General features: G+C 34.7%; 1 protein-coding gene across 1 annotated transcript; it reads left to right on the forward strand.

Moving 5' to 3' along the window:
* Positions 1-1,766: 1,766 nt before the first annotated feature.
* Smp_167660 (protein phosphatase 1 binding protein, putative) lies at positions 1,767-19,622 on the forward strand (the record flags this gene model as incomplete). The annotated part of the gene is made up of 3 exons (XM_018791459.1): positions 1,767-3,094; positions 18,758-19,250; positions 19,559-19,622. The coding sequence occupies exons 1-3, from the start codon at positions 1,882-1,884 to the stop codon at positions 19,620-19,622; spliced, it is 1,770 nt and encodes a 589-aa protein (XP_018645403.1). The 5' UTR covers positions 1,767-1,881.
* Positions 19,623-19,996: the final 374 nt, after the last annotated feature.

Genomic DNA, 19,996 nt, shown 5'->3' on the forward strand with positions numbered 1-19,996 from the left:
TAACGATACAAAAACTACAGAGGAATAATCCAAATACTTACCATTGATGATATAAGCATCTTATCCAGCAAGCAATTTAGTTTTTAATAGGACTCGATAATTTATTGGATAACACATTGGTTTTTGAAGTAAAGGGCATTGGGTTCATGTCTCAATGTGATGCAGGTTCATCAATTGATGAACACAAAACGGGATGAAACTCACGTCTTAGATAATACGGCTAGCCATAATCCATCTATTCTGGATAATGGTGATTATTTCATTCAGTACTGTGAATTTCGTCATAGAATTCTCAACAGTAATTATTCAGTATTGCAACAAATTATTTAGAACATTTCATGAATGATATCTAACGTTCAATATCAGCTACCCATCTTCAGTTGTAGACGTTTTCTACGGCTGCTACAATGTCCATTGTTATCGATTGCATATTTTATGCCTCATATCAAATGTAGTTTCATCTCATTTCTTCAAAGGATGAACAAAGTGGAGAGCTTGCCACCTACTTTAATGTTTCCGTTTGAGATTCTAAACTAACATGAAATAAGAATCTTTATTAGAATACTTGTAAAATCGTAAAATAAGTAGTCTAAACGTTTCAGCAAACGTCTCTCAATTACGTCATAGAGTGATATTTTGATATTTCGAAACCTGAGCTTTATAATGATATCCTAAGAAAACAGCACATATGTAGTATTCTTATGAAGGAAATATAATGGGTCACTAATTATGATGAATTAAGTACATCGGCGCAGAAAATTATTATCAGAAGGGTTTTTGTGGAGATTTCAGTAATTTTAAAGTTTAAATTATCATTCAATTGAAGCTGGAGTACCATGGAAAACCTGGAAGCACTGGACAGCTGTTTCGTCCTATTGTGTGACTCCTCAGTTTAACCAGGTCTGTTGTGATATATCAACTCAGTGAAAACAACGGTGAGCGGTTGCTCAATTTCGTGGATTGGTTAAAGTTAGACATTAACTTCGTTGGATGCCGGCCAGCTCAGTGGCCTGGTGGTTAAGCGCTCGCGCGCGAGACTGATAGGTCTTGTGTTCGAATCTCGAGAGGCGGGGTCGTGGATGCGCACTGCTGAGGAGTCCCATAATAGGATGAAACAACCGTCCAGTGCTTCCAGGTTTTCCATGGTGATCTAGCTTCATTTGACTCATGATTTCAACTATATAAGAAAATTATTAATTCTAATGAACCAACAAATCTGATTTCAATAACCTATCACAACGAATTAAGGAAAAAAAAGAAGCTAGTTACACATTTGTACTTCAGTTATTATATGAGCATATTTACTATCGACTGTAGATGAAAAGGATGAATAACAAGTGGAAAGAACTGAAAAGGATTGGATGGAGAATTCTGGTGGGCGGCCTATGCTCCTCAACGAGTGGTAACAGGTGTAAGTAAGTAAGTAAGTAGATGAAAAAGAAAGTCAACATCTGAAAAAAGAAATGGAAATTTATTCAGTATAAGTTTGATCTAGTTAACGTGTATATTTAATGATTATAACATGACCATGATGGTGTTACAGACATATCTATGATGAAGATCAAATAATGAACTATATTTAGCAATTAAGCTTAGGATTGGATTAAATTCACGTATTATTTCAACCAATCATATTAAAATGGTCACTATATGTCATATACAGGACATTAAGTTGAATTGACCAATCAAAATGAGCTATTTTTATTATATGGGTTATTTCAATATGATTTGTTGAAATTGTGTAATTTCGATTAGATGTACTTACTGTGAAGGCTTGTGATTGTGAATATCATTCACACAATGAAGTTACTCTTGAGTTCTCAATGTGATCCTTTCATGTATAACTTTATCATCATCAAATACTTTTAATTTATTAATGAAATGGGAACTCTTGTTGGGCTGCGGTATAATTTAGGCAGCAAATGTACTGGATCCCTTGGAGAACTAAACAATTGTGGATACTCATCAAACACCAGTGAGGATTACATTCAACAAAGTTGGGATACTGAATTGAATAATTTATCATTTCCTTCTTGGATGTCTAAGAGTAATCAAACTATGGGTCTTGATGAAAGATCATTGAAAACATCATTTATGAGCAGTCTCATTCTGGATATGCAAGATTTTTCCAAAACTGATATTTTCACAGAAACATCTAATAGTCATAATTCTGCAAATTTACTTAGTTTAACACAATTATTGGGATTAAGCTGCCTAATGAACTTCATTATGTGTAAATCTCGTCAAACCAATACAAATGCTGAACTTGTTGGAAATGTCCATTCATTTACGGATTATATTTTTGCACAATCTCAATTAGAGCGAAAAGCTAGAAGGCGTAGTCATTACCCTATATTAAAAACTTTTTCCTATTCGAATTCACTAAATGCTAGTTTAACAAGTTTAGTTGAAGCTGATCATGTACATTCTAAATGGGATAAACTTGGAACTTACTTCACTAAACGACGCAGACGTCGTCACTATAACAGTGAAAGTGGTTTATCCTCACCTGAAGATAACTTATCCTCACTACTCTTACAAGATGTTGAGAATACTGAAAATAAGAATGATGATGAAGAAGATAAACAAAGTCTAAGTACTAATATTACAACATCAATACATCTAGAAGAAGCACAAAATATCTCATCAACAAGCTTAGACATGAAAACAAACAACTTTGGAGGGACGGAGACAAGTGATGAAATGGCTTGCTCACGTTGTCAATCCGAAGATAATTGCCTTTCACTTATAAACAGACAAAATGAATTATTGACGGTAAACACAAATGAAAATGATGCTCAGTTTTCTCTGTCAGCTGAATATCAAAATCCCACTTGTATAAATAAATTAGAAATTGAAATACCTTTAGAAAACATTACAAATTCGACTGAATCAGATGATGGACATAGTTTATTACATGTTGACTCTTTTAAACCTGTAAATAACATTGTGAATAAGCCAATTACACGTTCGTTAACATCGAAAAGTAATATTAAAATCAATAAATCTGTATCATTTGCTGATGAAGTTGGAAAATCCCTAACTGAAATATTTACACTATGCGATGATAATGAATTATATAATGGATTCTCAGGTATCATTTTGATTTGTTTAGTGTTTGTATTTTGTAAAAGAACATTATTATCCTTTTTCTTATTTGCGAACTGAAGTCAGCTGAGGAACTATTTGAAACACTGATGCTAACCTGTTAGGAAGAAAATCAATTTTCTTACTGAACTAATGTACAAAGTCTACTCAGCTATGTAATAATCGTATACTCACTAATGACTGACTCCAATAATAATCCTTGTAAATCTAGCGAAGTCATGTTGTGAAATTTGAACTGTTGAGTTCTTTCCAAAGTCATCTATTGAAAAGTTGACACGTGTGTTATAGAATCTGGAAACCCTGACTTCGAGATCTGGGAAGGTCAGGGCTTACACTACTGAACAATCCAAAACTAGGCTCACAACAGCTTTCTGGTGCTATATAGTTTTTAACAATCCCTCAGCTAATTTCACCTATTATTTGAGATCAATCGATGTAATCACTGGCCACTGGTTTAAGACGTCTTACGAGATGTAGATTATTTAGTCTAAACGAGAACCGCGACTAATGGTTGGAGAATTTGTGAGACTGCTCAAAATCGACCACAGTGGCACAGATGCATTTATTCTTTATCTTATAAATATTGGGTTCCGGTTTTCCTTCATATATATCTTTTCACTCTGTCTTTTCAAACAATGTTCTCAATCACTAGTCCTTCTTCCTATCATTACTATCAGATAATTTCAACTCCCTTGGTATTTCTTTTATTGATTTTTCTCCTTGTGCTAATGCAGTATGGAAGCTTGGTTAAAGATGGATTTATCCAAGGTACTGTGTTTATTATGACTAACCGACTGATTGACATTAAACTAAACCATGAAACCTGCCTAGCTAAACAAATAACTGTAGGCAGAAGTTCAATCTTCAATAGTACCTAATATTTTGTTCATTTATTTATTGAAACACATAAATATTGGTACAAAGGGGCACCAAATATATGTGCGCCGCACAAATCTGATTTGACTTGTGTGAGGGCTGTGATACTGCCAAGGTGCCCAAGCCGAAACAGGTGGTTTTCTTAGGAGGCCACACCCGGAGCCTTTGACCTAAAGATCTAATCCACAAGGCAGTGGAGCATCGTGAGGAGATGCAGTCCCATGGTAGCCGGTCACCAACGATTGGTTAATACGCCATTTGTTCCCTCAGGATACTGGAACCCATGTGCACCATTGGTTTGGAACCAGGGTTTTCCAACTCCCCTAGTTGGACTTTCCGTGTCCACCAACCCGGTTAAAGCGTCGGACATTCGCTTTTCGTCCTCTCAATTCCGTAAACAACAGTAATGCCACGAGAAGGCAGTGAGTAGGACTTCCCTGGTAGAGGCTATATATTCGCGTGGCCATGTGAGTGCATTTTGAGAGTGAGAGTGGACTCTATCCACCCTCAGCCGTATGTGGTGATGCGGTAGTCAGTTCTAACAAAACTTAATAACCAGTTTTAATCAGCTACTCAAGGATACAAAATAGTTATTTTATTCCCACCTTATTATAAATTCTAGTTGCTTGCCGGCTTTTCCACTTTAGCTTAGTATTATTAAGAGTTGACATAACTTCCACTGATAAGTTAGTAAGTAACGTTTCATTATTTATTTAACCACTTATTTACTTTCAGAATGGTAGCTTTTGTGTTGATATTACTTTTTCTAATATCTGTGTTTGTATCAGTTTCACTATTTCATACATACACCATTTTTATCTCACTAACGGATAGTTAAAGAGTAGATAATGTAATTATGTTTAGTCATGAATATGCATCAATTCATGGTGTTCGAAATTTACTCACCAAGAGTATTTATTTATTTATTTGAAGACATAAATATTAGTACAAAGGGGCACCGAATACATATGCGACACACTAGTCACTAAGCCACGTGACTAGATCAACAGAAAACCTAAGAACTGAATTTTCTAGTAATTATCGGTCAAATCATGGATAATGACCCTACTACGAAGATAGTGACCTCTGTCATGCACAATTGTAACTGAAATGAAAAATTTCATGATAAAAATGTTTGAGAATTCTGGTTCAACAATCACACAATTAGTAATGATGAACTTCATATTGTAACTTTGTACTGCATTCCATGATTCATATTTACGCTGTTTTCTTGTTGCAGTCAGTTCCCTTGCGGAATCTTAAAAAGTGTTCTGTTCAGTAGATCAGAAAAGTAATAATATCATTGTCAACCAAATTACATTATTCTTCTCATACTCTAAATGTTTGATTGTGATTGATCGGACATCACGGACATGCACTTTCCTTCTTGAACATTTATCAGCAAATTCAGAATAAAGTAGATAGGATATGGCCAGAAGTGGAATCCAGGACGTGCGTTTCGTCCTATTTAGGATTCGTCAGGTGGATGTACTCAGAGTTGAAGTTCACTCTGGAATTGATCAGACTTCAGTCAAAATATCAACTACAAGATAATTCAATTCATTTGTGTAGAATTAAAAAGTGCTTATCAGCTAAATATATATGGTACCTTGGGAAAAATTATGTCATCACGAACACTCAAGCTCGCTTCACTCGATGCAGTCCTAAAAATTGATAACACTATGATATCAACTTTAAACAACAACATTACAGACTTTCCACTGATTATATTTAGTCATTCAACACTTGCTTACATACTTACTTACGCCTGTTAGCCCTTGTCGAGGAGCATAGGAACCTCACCAGCACTCTCCATCCAACTCTGAACTCGACAATCCTTTCCAGTCACTCCCAGTTACTATTCATCCTTTCCATAGCTACTTCCAACTCCCGAAGTACTATGTTCTTCAGCCTTCCTCTTTTCCGTTTCCCTTCACGATTCCAAGTTACGGCTTGCCTCCTGATGCAGTTTGGTGATTTCCACATTGCATTTCCTATTCGCATGCAGTAACTCTTCCTAATCTCCTCAGATGGAAATTGGTTTGTTCTCTCCTACAATAGGCTGTTGCTGATGGTATCCGGTCAACGGACATTGAGTATCTTACGTAGACAACCATTTATAAATTCTTGTACCTTCTCGATAATGGTTGTAGTAGTTCTCCACGCTTCAGCTCCGTACAATATAACTAACTGTCTTGACATTCGTATTGAAGATTGTGACTTCGATGTTGGCTTGCACACAGTTGTTTAGAGTTCCATGTATACTTCAATTGTAGGAATGCGATCCTTGCTTTGCCGATTCTCACCTTTATGTCTACATCGGACCCTCCACCCTCATCGATGATGCTGCTGACCAGCTACGTGAATGTTCTTACATCTTCCAGAGCTTCTCCATCAAGTGTGATTATGTTAGTGTTCCCCTTGTTGTATTAAAGGATATTGCTTCTTCCTTTGTTTATGTTGAGGCCCACTGATGCAGAGTCTTCTGCTACACTAGATGTCTTCGTCTGCATTTGTTGGTGTGTGTATAGGATAGGAGGACCAGATAATGTGCAAAGTGTAAATCTTCAAATTGATTCCGAGCTGTCCATTGTATTCAGTGCTTCCTGTCAGATATCTAGGTCTTCATAATTCAGCCAACCATCAGAAGAGAAATAAAGGGGTAGAGTAAGCAGCCTTGTCTGACTCTGGTTATCACTCGGAATGCGTCTGTCAGCTGTCCTCCATACATGACTGCACTGTAGTCCGTCGTATGAGCTCCGAATAATTTTGACAATCTACTCAGGAACTCTATAGTGTCGAAGAAGGTTCCATAATGTTCTCCGGTCCATACTGTCAAACGCTTTCCCATATTCAAGGAAGAGACAACACACTGTTGACGGTGCCAGAATAAGTTTTCAACGGTATGTTGTTGAACCGGATGAAAAATTCACTAGACGGCCATCTTCGAGACTAACAGACTGGATTCCTTAAGGATTGTTCGTACACAGACCAAATCATAACACTACGGACCATTGTTGATCAATCGATTGAATAGGATTCGTCACTATACACTCAACACTAAACGGTATAAAATTTGGTGTCAAGTCGCTAAGTCCATTGCCTGAATTGTAAATTGAAACGAGATTTCATGTTTATCACTATCATCAACGGTGTCCCAAAAATAAAAGAGCTCACCTTCTGTCACTTAGCCTCAGGCTAAAATCGCATCCCAACTGCTTCAGTATTGTCAACTGGATAGTACCATTAGCCCTCACAATTAACGTGTGGTTCATACCCAAGTACCCGGCAAATAAACTAAACGACCACTTTTTTGTTGATTAGTATCGTAGTATATCTTCTTCTAGGACTCCTGATCACTGCATAATGACCACCTCAAAGTGGTCGATGATGTTAGTACAGTACTATGAAGTAGCTTGAGATAGGGATGTAAACTAGTGGATTTCAACTCAGTCATATAAATGGCAATGTACTGTCAGATAGAAGTGGAAGTCTTAGGTCTAATCTCTGTCATAGTTATGTGTCCGTATTCCTGATGGTTCTAAAACTAGAATGAATCAATTGTTTAAAGTTTGCCCCATTGTTTTGTAGTGATCTGGTTAATGTCAGTGGACTATTTTCAAATGCCTACTTTCTTAGTAGTCAATGTGACTGGCTAATCAATGAAACACTGATCTCATTTTGAATGTGTTGCTGTAATCTACGTTGATAGGTCATGTATCAACCGGTTTACCAGTAAGTATTATTAACGATATTACCAATATATATTCTGAAACAAATATTTTTTTAAAATAGTCTAACCTGATACAGTTCACGCTACTTTTAGTGAAATCAAATCCTAATCCTAATGTCAATTATAGCGTGATGATTTAATGATCTCACTAAGATTAATATAAATCTGTAGATTAACTGACTATACAGCTTGTCATTATTATTCGCAATCATATTATAAGTAAATGGTAGTATATATATAAACTTATTTATTGGATCATGTTAGTGAATGACTCAATTAGCTAAATCCAAAAACCAGTAGATGCACACAAATCACACTGGATTGTTGTGATTCTTTTACCCTATGTTAATACTACTTGTTAATTTTTCCTTGTATCAGTTGAACCGTTTAGTATGTTATTATTGGTGAATAAATTACTACACATGGCTTAGTCATTGGAAAATAAGCCTGATTGTTGTAACTGACCTCATTGTATGCAGTTTTCCCCTTTGTCTTCTTACAACTGTAATAATGTGTTGTTTTAACCATGTAAGTCAGTTAAGCATACGTGTAGATATATGACCAAGCTGGTGTATTATTCTATACGCATAATAATTGGTACATGGAAAATAAATATGATCGATAAAGGTTAACGAAGAAAACAATACAATGTTTTATACACTTCTGTCTTATTAATTTCTTTTACATACTACTTCAGAATAAGTGGTATGATTTCGTTAACTAGTTATGAGATTGTATTAGTATGTATGAAAGAATAAGAACTCTACTTCTGGAAACTTATCCAGTACAGGAGATATGTTTTAAAGAGTGAAGGTATATTAGTACTGTTACCAATTAGTATCTCTCGGCCATATAGAATAGGCATGGCCTAAAACAAGATACATATTAAGTGTGGTAATTGAGTTGATATTCGTTAATATTGTTTTGGAACTCTTTTATTACTAATCAGAACATAGATTGTAATTCCTGATAGAGGATAAGCCCCATTGATGTTGACAATAAGTTTCTTAGCAGACTTGGGATTTGGTACTTAGTGTTTCCATTTACTGAGTACCAGATAACGTGCACTGTGACGTATTTATTAGCTTAATGATTAAAATTCACTATTTGGTAGGCAAACTTTCAATTGCGTTTAGGAATTGAGCACGGCACTGACTACCATTTGGTAGCCAAATACTATACACAAATGTTAAACTTTAAAATATTAGTGAAAACAAAGATGGATAGTGTCTAGCAGTGGAATCCAGGACGCTCATTTCGTCCTATTTGGGACTCGTCAGCTGGATATACCTGCATCTCAGAGTTGATGTTCACTCGTGGACTTGAACCCAGTACCGTTCACTTCAAACACCATCTCGTTATCCACTTAGCTACTGAGTCCTGATAGCCACTTGCAATACACACAGTATGCACATATGCCAATAAGAGACTGATCAATTGCAGTCCTAAACATCAATGGGAAGATTTAAGTAAACAACACCAAGTGAATTTATTGAGTGACAATGGTTACACTAAACATGTTCATCACTTAATTGGATTGCTGTTACTTGGGGATAAAACTTATTCAACGTGAAAATGATTTAATTATTACACTTTTCAAATTATATACAAATATTTTCTTTCATACAAGTTAGAAACACCTGACTCCGACTTTTTGTCAAATAAAACGTCATCAACGTTCTCGAAGATCATTGAATGTCATAGCAACAAATTAAAAACTTAATCCAAGCTATAAATTAGCGTTATTATGAAATATACTTCTACAATACTAAAAACTATGGATTAGATACATGAATTGAAAGTTAGCTCATGATTTGAATTTCTGTGCTTACAACTTGTTTGAACAGATTAGACTGATGTATCACAACAATGAATCCATAAAATATATGGTGAATAATATATATTCACGTGTATAGATTTATTTAGATATGTATAAACAGGTTTTCGTTATATTAAAATACGAGATCTTAACCTATCTCTGTAGAGAATAAAATATGACACAATTATTTGTTTATAAATCTTTCATAGTTGAAATCATGAGTCAATTGAAGCTAGACCACCATGGAAAATGTGGTAGCACTGGACGGTCGTTTCGTCCTATTATGGGACTCCTCAGCAGTGCGCATCCACGATCCCGCACCCGCGAGATTCGAACCCAGGACCTACCAGTTTCACGCCAGAACACTTAACCGATAGGCTACTGAAATACCCACAAAACCCCTTTTGATTTATAAATCTTTAACAATGATATGCATGATAATAAACTTCGTGATCCCGTCAATGTAATATGGAACAGTTTTATATCTTTCGCAAACAGTTTAATACATATTATAAGGTATAAAATAAACACGATACTCAGAGTGTTTAGTTTAAAACAGAATAATTCCTATGTTAGCTAGTCGGATGTGATCGGTAGGAGACATTGGATCAAAGCTTTATGAGGTTGAATACTTTTCAACAGTGTGTTTCTGTAGTCACGAGGGGTTCGATTCTCACTGTGAGATTGAAATATATGTTTTCCAGTATCAGATTCAGAAATGTTGCCACTGAGACATTAGTTTAGCGTCAGACCTACTGGTAAAGTGAGACATTTACTGGTTAACCGTCGTCAACTGCCCTCGACCATCGATCTAAATATAGTGTGCGCAATGTAGAGTCTCTGATAAGTGGACCAAATGCAACTTGATCTCTAGAATTTGACTACCACTGAAAGCTAGATAAAAAGTCTATATACTACTCAGTGACCAATCAGTACCAATGAAGCTAAATAAACACTGGACGTTTGGGGAAACATCATTACAAAGGTTTAATACAGCCTTCCAACGAGATACTAAAAAACTCAACGAATTCAAGATAACTCTCAACAACATGTTCCACGCTATACAAGATCTACGGAAAGAAGACGAAGAAACTACTTCTGAGGACAACTGGAAAGTGATCAAAGAAGCATTAACTTCAACGTGTCAGGAGGTTCTGGGACGCAAAAAGCATCATGATAAGGAATGGATCTCTATAGGAACCCTGGACTGAAGTCAGATATTGAAGTAACTACAAACATTCTTCACATTCTATTCTAGAAGGTTTGAAAAGAAGAGCAAGTGCCTACGGACTGAAAAGAAGATCACCTCATCAAGATACCCAAAAAAGGAGATCTGAGCATATGTGAGAATTACAGAGGCATCACACTGTTGTCAGTACCATGCAAAGTTTTCCACAGAGTGTTGCTGAACCGGATGAATGATACAGTGGATGCTCGACTTCGAGATCAACAGGCTGGATTCCGTAAGGATCGATCGTGCACAGACCAAATCGCGACACTACGAATAGTCGTTGAACAATCAGTTGAATGGAACTCGTCACTATACATCAAGTTCATTGACTATGAGAAGGCGTTTAACGGTGTGGACAGGAGAACATTATGGAACCTTATTCGACACTATAGTGTATCTGAGAAAATAGTCAGCATCATACAGAGTTCAAACAACGAATTACACTGCAAAGTCATGTATGGAGGACAGCTGACAGACGCATTCCGAGTCAGACAAGACTGTTTACCCTCCTCCTTTATCTCTTATCTGGTGGTTGACTGGATTATGAAGACCTCGACATGTCGAGAGAAACAATGTACAGCTCGGAATCAATTTGAAGATTTACACTTTGCACATTATCTGGTCCTCCTATCCTATACACACACCAACAAATGCAGACGAAGACATCTAGTGTAGCAGAAGACTCTGCATCAGTGGGCCTCAACATAAACAAAGGAAGAAGCAATATCCTTTAATACAACAAGGGGAACACCAACATAATCACACTTGATGGAGAAGCTCTGGAAGATGTAAGAACATTCACGTAGCTGGTCAGCAGCATCATCGATGAGGGTGGAGGGTCCGATGTAGACATAAAGGTGAGAATCGGCAAAGCAAGGATCGCATTCCTACAATTGAAGTATACATGGAACTCTAAACAACTGTGTGCAAGCCAACATCGAAGTCACAATCTTCAATACGAATGTCAAGACAGTTAGTTATATTGTACGGAGCTGAAGCGTGGAGAACTACTACAACCATTATCGAGAAGGTACAAGAATTTATAAATGGTTGTCTACGTAAGATACTCAATGTCCGTTGACCGGATACCATCAGCAACAGCCTATTGTAGGAGAGAACAAACCAATTTCCATCTGAGGAGATTAGGAAGAGTTACTGCATGCGAATAGGAAATGCAATGTGGAAATCACCAAACTGCATCAGGAGGCAAGCCGTAACTTGGAATCGTGAAGGGAAACGGAAAAGAGGAAGGCTGAAGAACATAGTACTTCGGGAGTTGGAAGTAGCTATGGAAAGGATGAATAGTAACTGGGAGTGACTGGAAAGGATTGTCGAGTTCAGAGTTGGATGGAGAGTGCTGGTGAGGTTCCTATGCTCCTCGACATGGGTAGTAGACTTAGGTAAGTAAGTAACTGTTTTAAGTATGCCATACTCTTATCCGGCTGATCTTTTTAATTAAATTAGTATCTTGCACGTTATAATTTTGATCTCAAAATTCCTTACTTAACACAATCATGTATAATTGAACTTCAACAACAAGATATCATCACTACTCTTTAATCTACACTAGATAGACGGATTAAAGTTTGACATGTTATTGCAGAATTGATAAGGTACTTCAATATACTGCAATTCACTTGAATGACTCTCCGTATCGTGCAGTTTCGCTAATGAAAGAGGCAGCCCAAAGAAATGGTAGTCTACACATAAATCTCGACTGGAAATTATGCTTGTTAAGTTATAAACTAAACTCTATACAGATTGCAAACACTTTTCAATATGATTTTACACCTCATTTATTTGTAAAAAGTCCATTTCAATCAATAACTGATTACCTTGAGGTATAAACATTTCTATAAATTTTATTTTCATGATCCAATTATATTATTTCTCCTGAACAATATTAATGACAATAAAGTTTACATGAACCTAGATCTTACATCACATGTTCTGTATAATCAACAAATAACATTACTAGTTATATTAACCAACATTGAACTATGAAAGTAAAATACTATTATCCCTTAGGACTCAAACTGAATATATTTGTCAATTAAAAGTAACGTATAGCTAGTTAATAATACAAAATACCAGCTACTGTGGATATGCCCCCAAATGCCTCGGTACGGCCGAGAGTGAGGAGAGTTCGCTCTCCCTCTCGAAATGTTCTCACATGGCCACGCGTATATAGCCTCTACCAGGGAAGTCCTACTCACTGCATTCTCACAGTTGCATTACTGTTGTTTACGAAATTGAGAGGACGAAAAGCGAATGTCCGGCACTTTAACCGGGTTGGTGGACACGGAAAGTCCAACTAGGGGAGTTGGAAAACCTTAATTCCAAACCAATGGTGCACATGGGCTCCAGTATCCTCAAATAACAAATGGCGTATTAACCAATCGTTGGTGACCGGCTACCATGGGACTGCATCTCCTTACGATGCTCCACTGCCTTGTGGATTAGATCTTTAGGTCAAAGGCTCCGGGTGTGTTCCCCTAAGAAAACCACCTGCTTCAGTTTGGGCACCTGAGTAGTATCACAGTCCTCACACAAATCAAATGAGATTTGTGAGGCGCATATGTATCTGGTGCTTCCTTGTACCAATATTTATGTATTCAAATAAATAAATAAAATACTGTGGATATGATTCTGTCTTTATGCGTTAAATTATAATATGACATGTCTATGTTTTACATTAACTTGAGAAATATCACTCGCAAAACAAAACATTCAACGGTTATTTTTGGCTATATTGAGGATTTTCATGGCATTATGATCTTCCAACACTTTATGAACTTAAATCAAATGGATTTTAATTAATTCAGCCGACATACTCACTTCTTCGATGTCATTTCAGTTGTGATTTAGGCTGACAATTATTCATCAGGTTATTTGTCTATGAATTAAAACAAATCACTCCTATGTGTATCTCTTCAGTGTTCTGTAAATTTCAGTACATTTACAATAAAAAAATTTTTTCTTTTGGAATGAAGTGATTCACTTCCAATCAATGGATTTAAGGTACTCTTCTCTCTAACAAACTTATTTCTAATAATAAATGGAGCATAATACCTGTAAATCTTATTTTCTCTTAGTAATAACGAATCGATACAAGGTTAACAACTATTGAATATTAGTGTTTGCTGAATAACTGTTTCTCTATAATAATGAATATCTGAAAACTCACTAGGTAAAAAATTCAATACCTTTCTAGTTTTATACCAAGCATAATATTATGAAACTAATGAGTCAAGAGTTAAAAGTCATAATTTTCACCTTTGGTTAATTCGTGATATAGAGTGACTGATATCAGTATTGTCGCTGATATCTGCCTTCTAACATAGCTAAACTCTATTAATCATAGATTCTTATTTGAACGTTGAGTATTCCTATATAGTTGAGATCATGAGTCGATTGAAGTTAGACCACCATGGAAAACCTGGAAGCACTGGACGGTCGTTTCGTCCTATTGTTGGACTCCTCAGCAGTGCGCATCCATGGTACCGCCTCGCGAGCGAGATTCGAACCCAGGACCTAACAGTCTCGCGCGCGAGCATTTAAACGATAGACCACTGAGCCGGCACCCAACGGTATTTATATCTAACTTCAACCAATCCACGAAATTGAGCAACCATTCACCAATATCTTCAGTAAGTTGATGTCTCCTAACAGACCTGGTTGAACTTCACTGGTTACTGCTTCTTACTAGAACTCCAGGAAATACCTCATGGAGCCAGTCACTAGTGAGCATATAATCATTATCAGAAGGGGGTTTTGTTGAGATTTTAGTAATTTTATGTAGTTGAGATCATGAGTATTCTATTGAAAATCGATCACTTGTTAACACATGATTATCAATCAGAGTAAAAAAGTGTTCAAAACACAATTGAATTCTTTTTTTAATTAGGCATATTGCATATGGATACTATGTGTATTCTTTAGTTTCTTGTTCTATCCATTCCAATATTGGTCATTAAATTGATGCCGTTATAAAAAGAAAAATAACACTAATGTTTACAATTAAGTAAGCTTACACTATTCATTTAAAAGATACTGAAACCCAAAGGTGAACTTTGACTTTACTGAACCCGTTCAGTTATTCAAACTAAATAACCTTGATTGTTTTTATCTTCATTTCCACTTGAAATGTTCTTTTTTTTTACACCATTTTACCATATGTCACAATTTGTTCACTGTTTTTTCTTGCAATATTATTATTATGATCTTGTCTGATAAACATTTTTCATAGACATCAACATTTCCCCATACACATAAATATTTATCACCATTGAGGACACAAAAATTTAGTGATATATTAAGTGGTGGAAAATATTTGTAGCTCGAGATGAGAATTTTGAGGGGGTTTTATTCTTCGAGCCTTCATTGTCTTCTTTGTGGCTCAGTGGTCTAGTGGTTAAGCGTTAGCGCGTGAGATCGGAGGTCCTGGGTTCTAATTCCGCGATCGGGATCGTGAGCGCGTATAGATGAAGGGTCCCATACTAGGACGAAACGACCGTCCATGGCTCCCTAGTTTAGCACCCAAAGGCCCTGGTTCGTCCGAGAGTGAGGAGAGTCAGCTCTCCCTCTCAAAATCCTCTCAAATGACCACGTGCACACAACCACTGACAGGGAAGTCGTACTCACTGACCTCTCACTGCAAGGATGTTGTTTACGAAATTGAAAGAACGAAAAGCGAGTGTCCGGTGCTTCAATCGGATTGGTAGATATGGAGGATCCACCTAAGTGAGTTGGAAAACCCTGATTCCAAACCAATGGTATACATGGGCACTATGATCGTGAGGGAAAGAAAGGCATATGGACGTATTGTTGGTGACCGTGTACCATGGGACTGTATCTGTTTATGTTGCTCTACTTCCTTGTGGATTAGCCCTTCATATGAAAGGCTCGTGGTGTGGCCCCCTAAGAAAGCCACCTTATTTCGTTTAGGTACACTATCAGCATCCCATTCCTGATATAAATCGAAACCAAACGCATCAGCATAAACAAAATCGAGTACAGAAACCAAAAAGCATGTTATCCTACCATATATAAAAAGTATATCAGAAATTACAACGAGATTGTTGAAGCTTTTTGGTATAGTTGTAGCACACAAGCCAACAAAATCACTTCAATCAATCCCATGCAAATCAAAGAACGAAATGACAAAAGAAGAAAAACCTAACATCATTTACAAAATAAATTGTTCCAACTGCGAAAAATACTACATCGGATAAAGTGCACGCCCTCTTCATCTTTGCCTGAACGAACATCAATTAACAGTCAAACGCCATGATATGTCTTCACTTATATTAATGCATGTGAACAATTGTGGACACATTCAACTGGGAAAATATTGAGATCTTGTATAGACGCAATTCTAAAAACACCAGAGAATTTTTAAAAGCTTGGCACTCAGATCAATCAGCAATCAATCGATCCAATTTATCACCCAATCAAAAAAATTATAGACAAATATAGGACGAAGAATCAAATCATTAATTGAAGATACAATCAAAAAAAAGAAGTAAACAATGACATTTTAAAGGTCAACAATAGCTAATCAAGATTATGGTCTACAGGACAAGCTGTAAGCCATATGTGAAGGAATTTGAACAATTCACTTCGACTTGAAGTTTGTACTGATGATGTTGTTAAGAAGAACGATGAAAGCTACATGACTGAACCATTCAACTCACAGAACAATTCTTTCTATTTTAAATTAGTTATACCAAATCAATTTTGGGAAAAGTCCCCTCTATGACGTAAAAGCTTTATAGACATTTGTTTTTCTTCTTTGTTACGTAACTGAAAACTTTGAGATCATTGAAAGCTACATGACTGAATCATTCAAATCACAGAACAAAACATCTTCAAATGTGATACGTTGGAAAAGTCAATTTTGGGAAAAATCCCCTCTATGACATAAAAGCTTTATAGACATTTGTTTTTCTCCTTTATTACGTAATTGAATTCTTTTATTACTAATATTAAGAATAGTTAAAAGCGTGAGTCAATTGAAGCTAGACCACCATGAAAAACCTGGAAGCACTGCTTGACGGCCGTTTCGTTCTATTATGGGACTCTTCAGTTGACTCACGCTTTCAACTATGAAAATACTAAATCTCCACAAAAAACCCCTTCTGATAATTAATATTAAGAATAGTTTATATAATCTATAAGAACTCTCGTCTAAATTAGAACGAATAGTTTCACAGTATTTGAGCGCCGAGTTGATGTAAGACATTAAATAGGAATAATATATTTGTAAAATCTCAGCGAATGAATTTGTAGTAAATCCAACGTTTCGCCAACCTTTCCTAGACTGTTTAGTGGAAAGGAAAGTTAATAATAGCTTAAAAATTAGTATATTTCGAAAGCCGACAAATTCAGAAAAATTTCTAGATTTTAAATCGGCACATCCACACTCAACCAAAGTGACAGTAGTCAAAAATATGATTACAAGAGCTCAAAAACTTGTCACTGAACCAAATGATATAAAAACGGAAATAAATTTAATTACATCTACCCTAATTATGAACAATTATCCAAAAGATTTTATTAAAAGAATAATTAAGATTGAAAGAAAAGATGACATTGTTAATACAAAAAGATTACAGAAAAAGGAATGGGTTAACACAGTGGTGATCCCATATCGGAAAGGAATTTCGGAAGATATTCGAAGAATCTTAAATAATCAAAATATAAGAGTATTTTTTCGAACAAACAATACTCTAAGATCAAAATTAGTAAGAATTAAAGATCCAATACATAAAGAAGAACAACAAAATTGTGTCTATGAAATCAAATGTAGTGACTGTAATGCAACGTATGTAGGTGAAACATCAAGACAACTGAATGTGAGGGTGAAGGAACACAAACAATGTTTGAAACATATTCCTAAATCCTCAGATGATGTAAGGAAATTGGAGAACAAATCAGCGATAGCATTACATTCGATAGAATCGGGTCATACAATTGATTTCGATGGCACAAGAATCCTTCAAAAAGCGTTTAATTATTACAAGGAGAGACAAACAGCTGAAGCCCTATACATTTGGGCTAACCCAAACAATATTAATAGGAGGGATAGTAGACATTTAGCAGTGCCATGGCAGATAATCATTAATAAGTAACAACCTGAACTCCTTAATGTTTTTATCTAATTCGTATTATCTAAAATGACAACAATTACACTCAATGATTCTAATCAGTTGTCTTATCGGAATTTGTTAAACAATTCACAGGAACATTAAAAATGACACATACATACAGTCAAAAATTACGATCTTCAAATTTCACCTTTATATTTATATTTTTATTTTGTTTAATTATCTTCATGTTATACATACTGTGACAGATATGATTCATATCACATATATTACAAATTGTATGTTTTTCCTTATAAATTCACTGATAAGAGACAATATATAATGTGAATGTAATTTTCTCCTCTCACCTCTTACGTTTTTTCTATACAATTATGTTTGATGAACACTCATCACTTCACATCACATATCTCTTAAACATACCTAGTTTAGACTTTTTGTTAACATTGATTGGATGACCTATTCAGTGTATAATGAACCCGGAGGACCATGTACCTATTTATATTCGATAATTTTAATGTTTGATTATAATTCCTTGAAAAAGCTTGGACCAGATTGTCAGGCGAAACGTTGGATTTACTACAAATTCATTCGCTGAGATTTTACAAATATATTATTCCTATTTAAGTTTATATAATCATTCAAATTAATTTTTTTTTATATTACAGAATATAATAATACATTTGACAATTTCAATTTTGGATCCATTAAAGATCATACACATAATAAACGATCAAAATTTCAAATATTTTATGGGGATGATTATTTCAATTCCGAAAATAATAATAATCATAATAATAATCAATTAATAAAATTACCTAAACAATTAAATACTACTGAAATAGAATCACATTATATATGGAGTTTAACTTTTTCACAACCAGCATCACGTTATTATGAATTTAGACAAAAACTTGAGAAAGATTATATCTCATTAGAGAATATAAGTATCATCCAATCAACTAATCATCCTTATACATCATCAATTAAACTAAAAGGTACTATTAAAATTAAAAATATTTGTTATGAAAAATTAGTTTTTCTACGTTTAACTAAAAATAATTGGAAAACATTTAATGATTATCAAGCAGTATATAATTCACAATTATCATTATATAATACATGGTCTAATATAAAACGTTATGATACATTTATATTTAATATTCATATAGAATCAGATCAAAAATATTTTGATCCTAATGATAAAATTGAATTTGCTATTTGTTTTACTGCATTAAATCATGATCATAATCATAATAATAAGATCGAATATTGGGATAATAATAATCATGAAAATTATATTATTGAACAACGAAAACTTCGTCCAATTTTTATGAATATGATAAATATAGAACAGTCACAATCATCTGATGATATGTTACCAATGACATATAATGAGGAATTATCTACAATCGATAAATCGATCAATATTAATAATAGTAATAATAATGATAACTGTAATAATAATAATGATTGTAATATAGAATATAATATACCTTCTTATACATTAGATTGTCGACCTAATTTTGATGGTTTTACATCATTTACAAATTATAGAGCATGGAGTCATTACTCTGGTGAAACAAACTATTATTAATATATATATTAGATGAATAGCCTTTGATTTATTATTATTATTATTATCCTTACTATTTTGTTTGTTTATTCCGCCTTAATATTTTTAGCTTATTACTTTCATTGTATAATTATGATAATCATCATTTATTAATTAATGAGGATAGCAACTAAATCAATTTATTGAATATAATTTTTTAAAAAAAATCAATAATTCCAATCTCTTTCAAAACAAAAATTATTTTCTTTTCTCCCTTTTCTTTTTTGTGAAACTTTTTATGAAAGGAGAAAAAAGGAAGAGAACAGTTTCATTTTCTTTAACAACGACAATAAACCGCTAATTTTTATTCTTTACAACATTGATGCCCTAATATTGTCTATTTTTGTCGTTGTTCTTTATTCATTTCTTTATATGCTCTCCCTCTCTCTCATTTATTTGTTTATTTATTTCTTTATTGTAGTTAAAATAGAAAGTAATAGAGTTTGTTTGTTTGTTTTTTTGTTCAGTTGAGCTTTTGTTTATATTAATTGTATTAAGGTTCAGTGAT

The sequence above is a fragment of the Schistosoma mansoni genome (genome assembly GCF_000237925.1).
Source record: "Schistosoma mansoni, WGS project CABG00000000 data, chromosome 3 unplaced supercontig 0044, strain Puerto Rico, whole genome shotgun sequence".
NCBI lineage: Eukaryota > Metazoa > Platyhelminthes > Trematoda > Strigeidida > Schistosomatidae > Schistosoma > Schistosoma mansoni.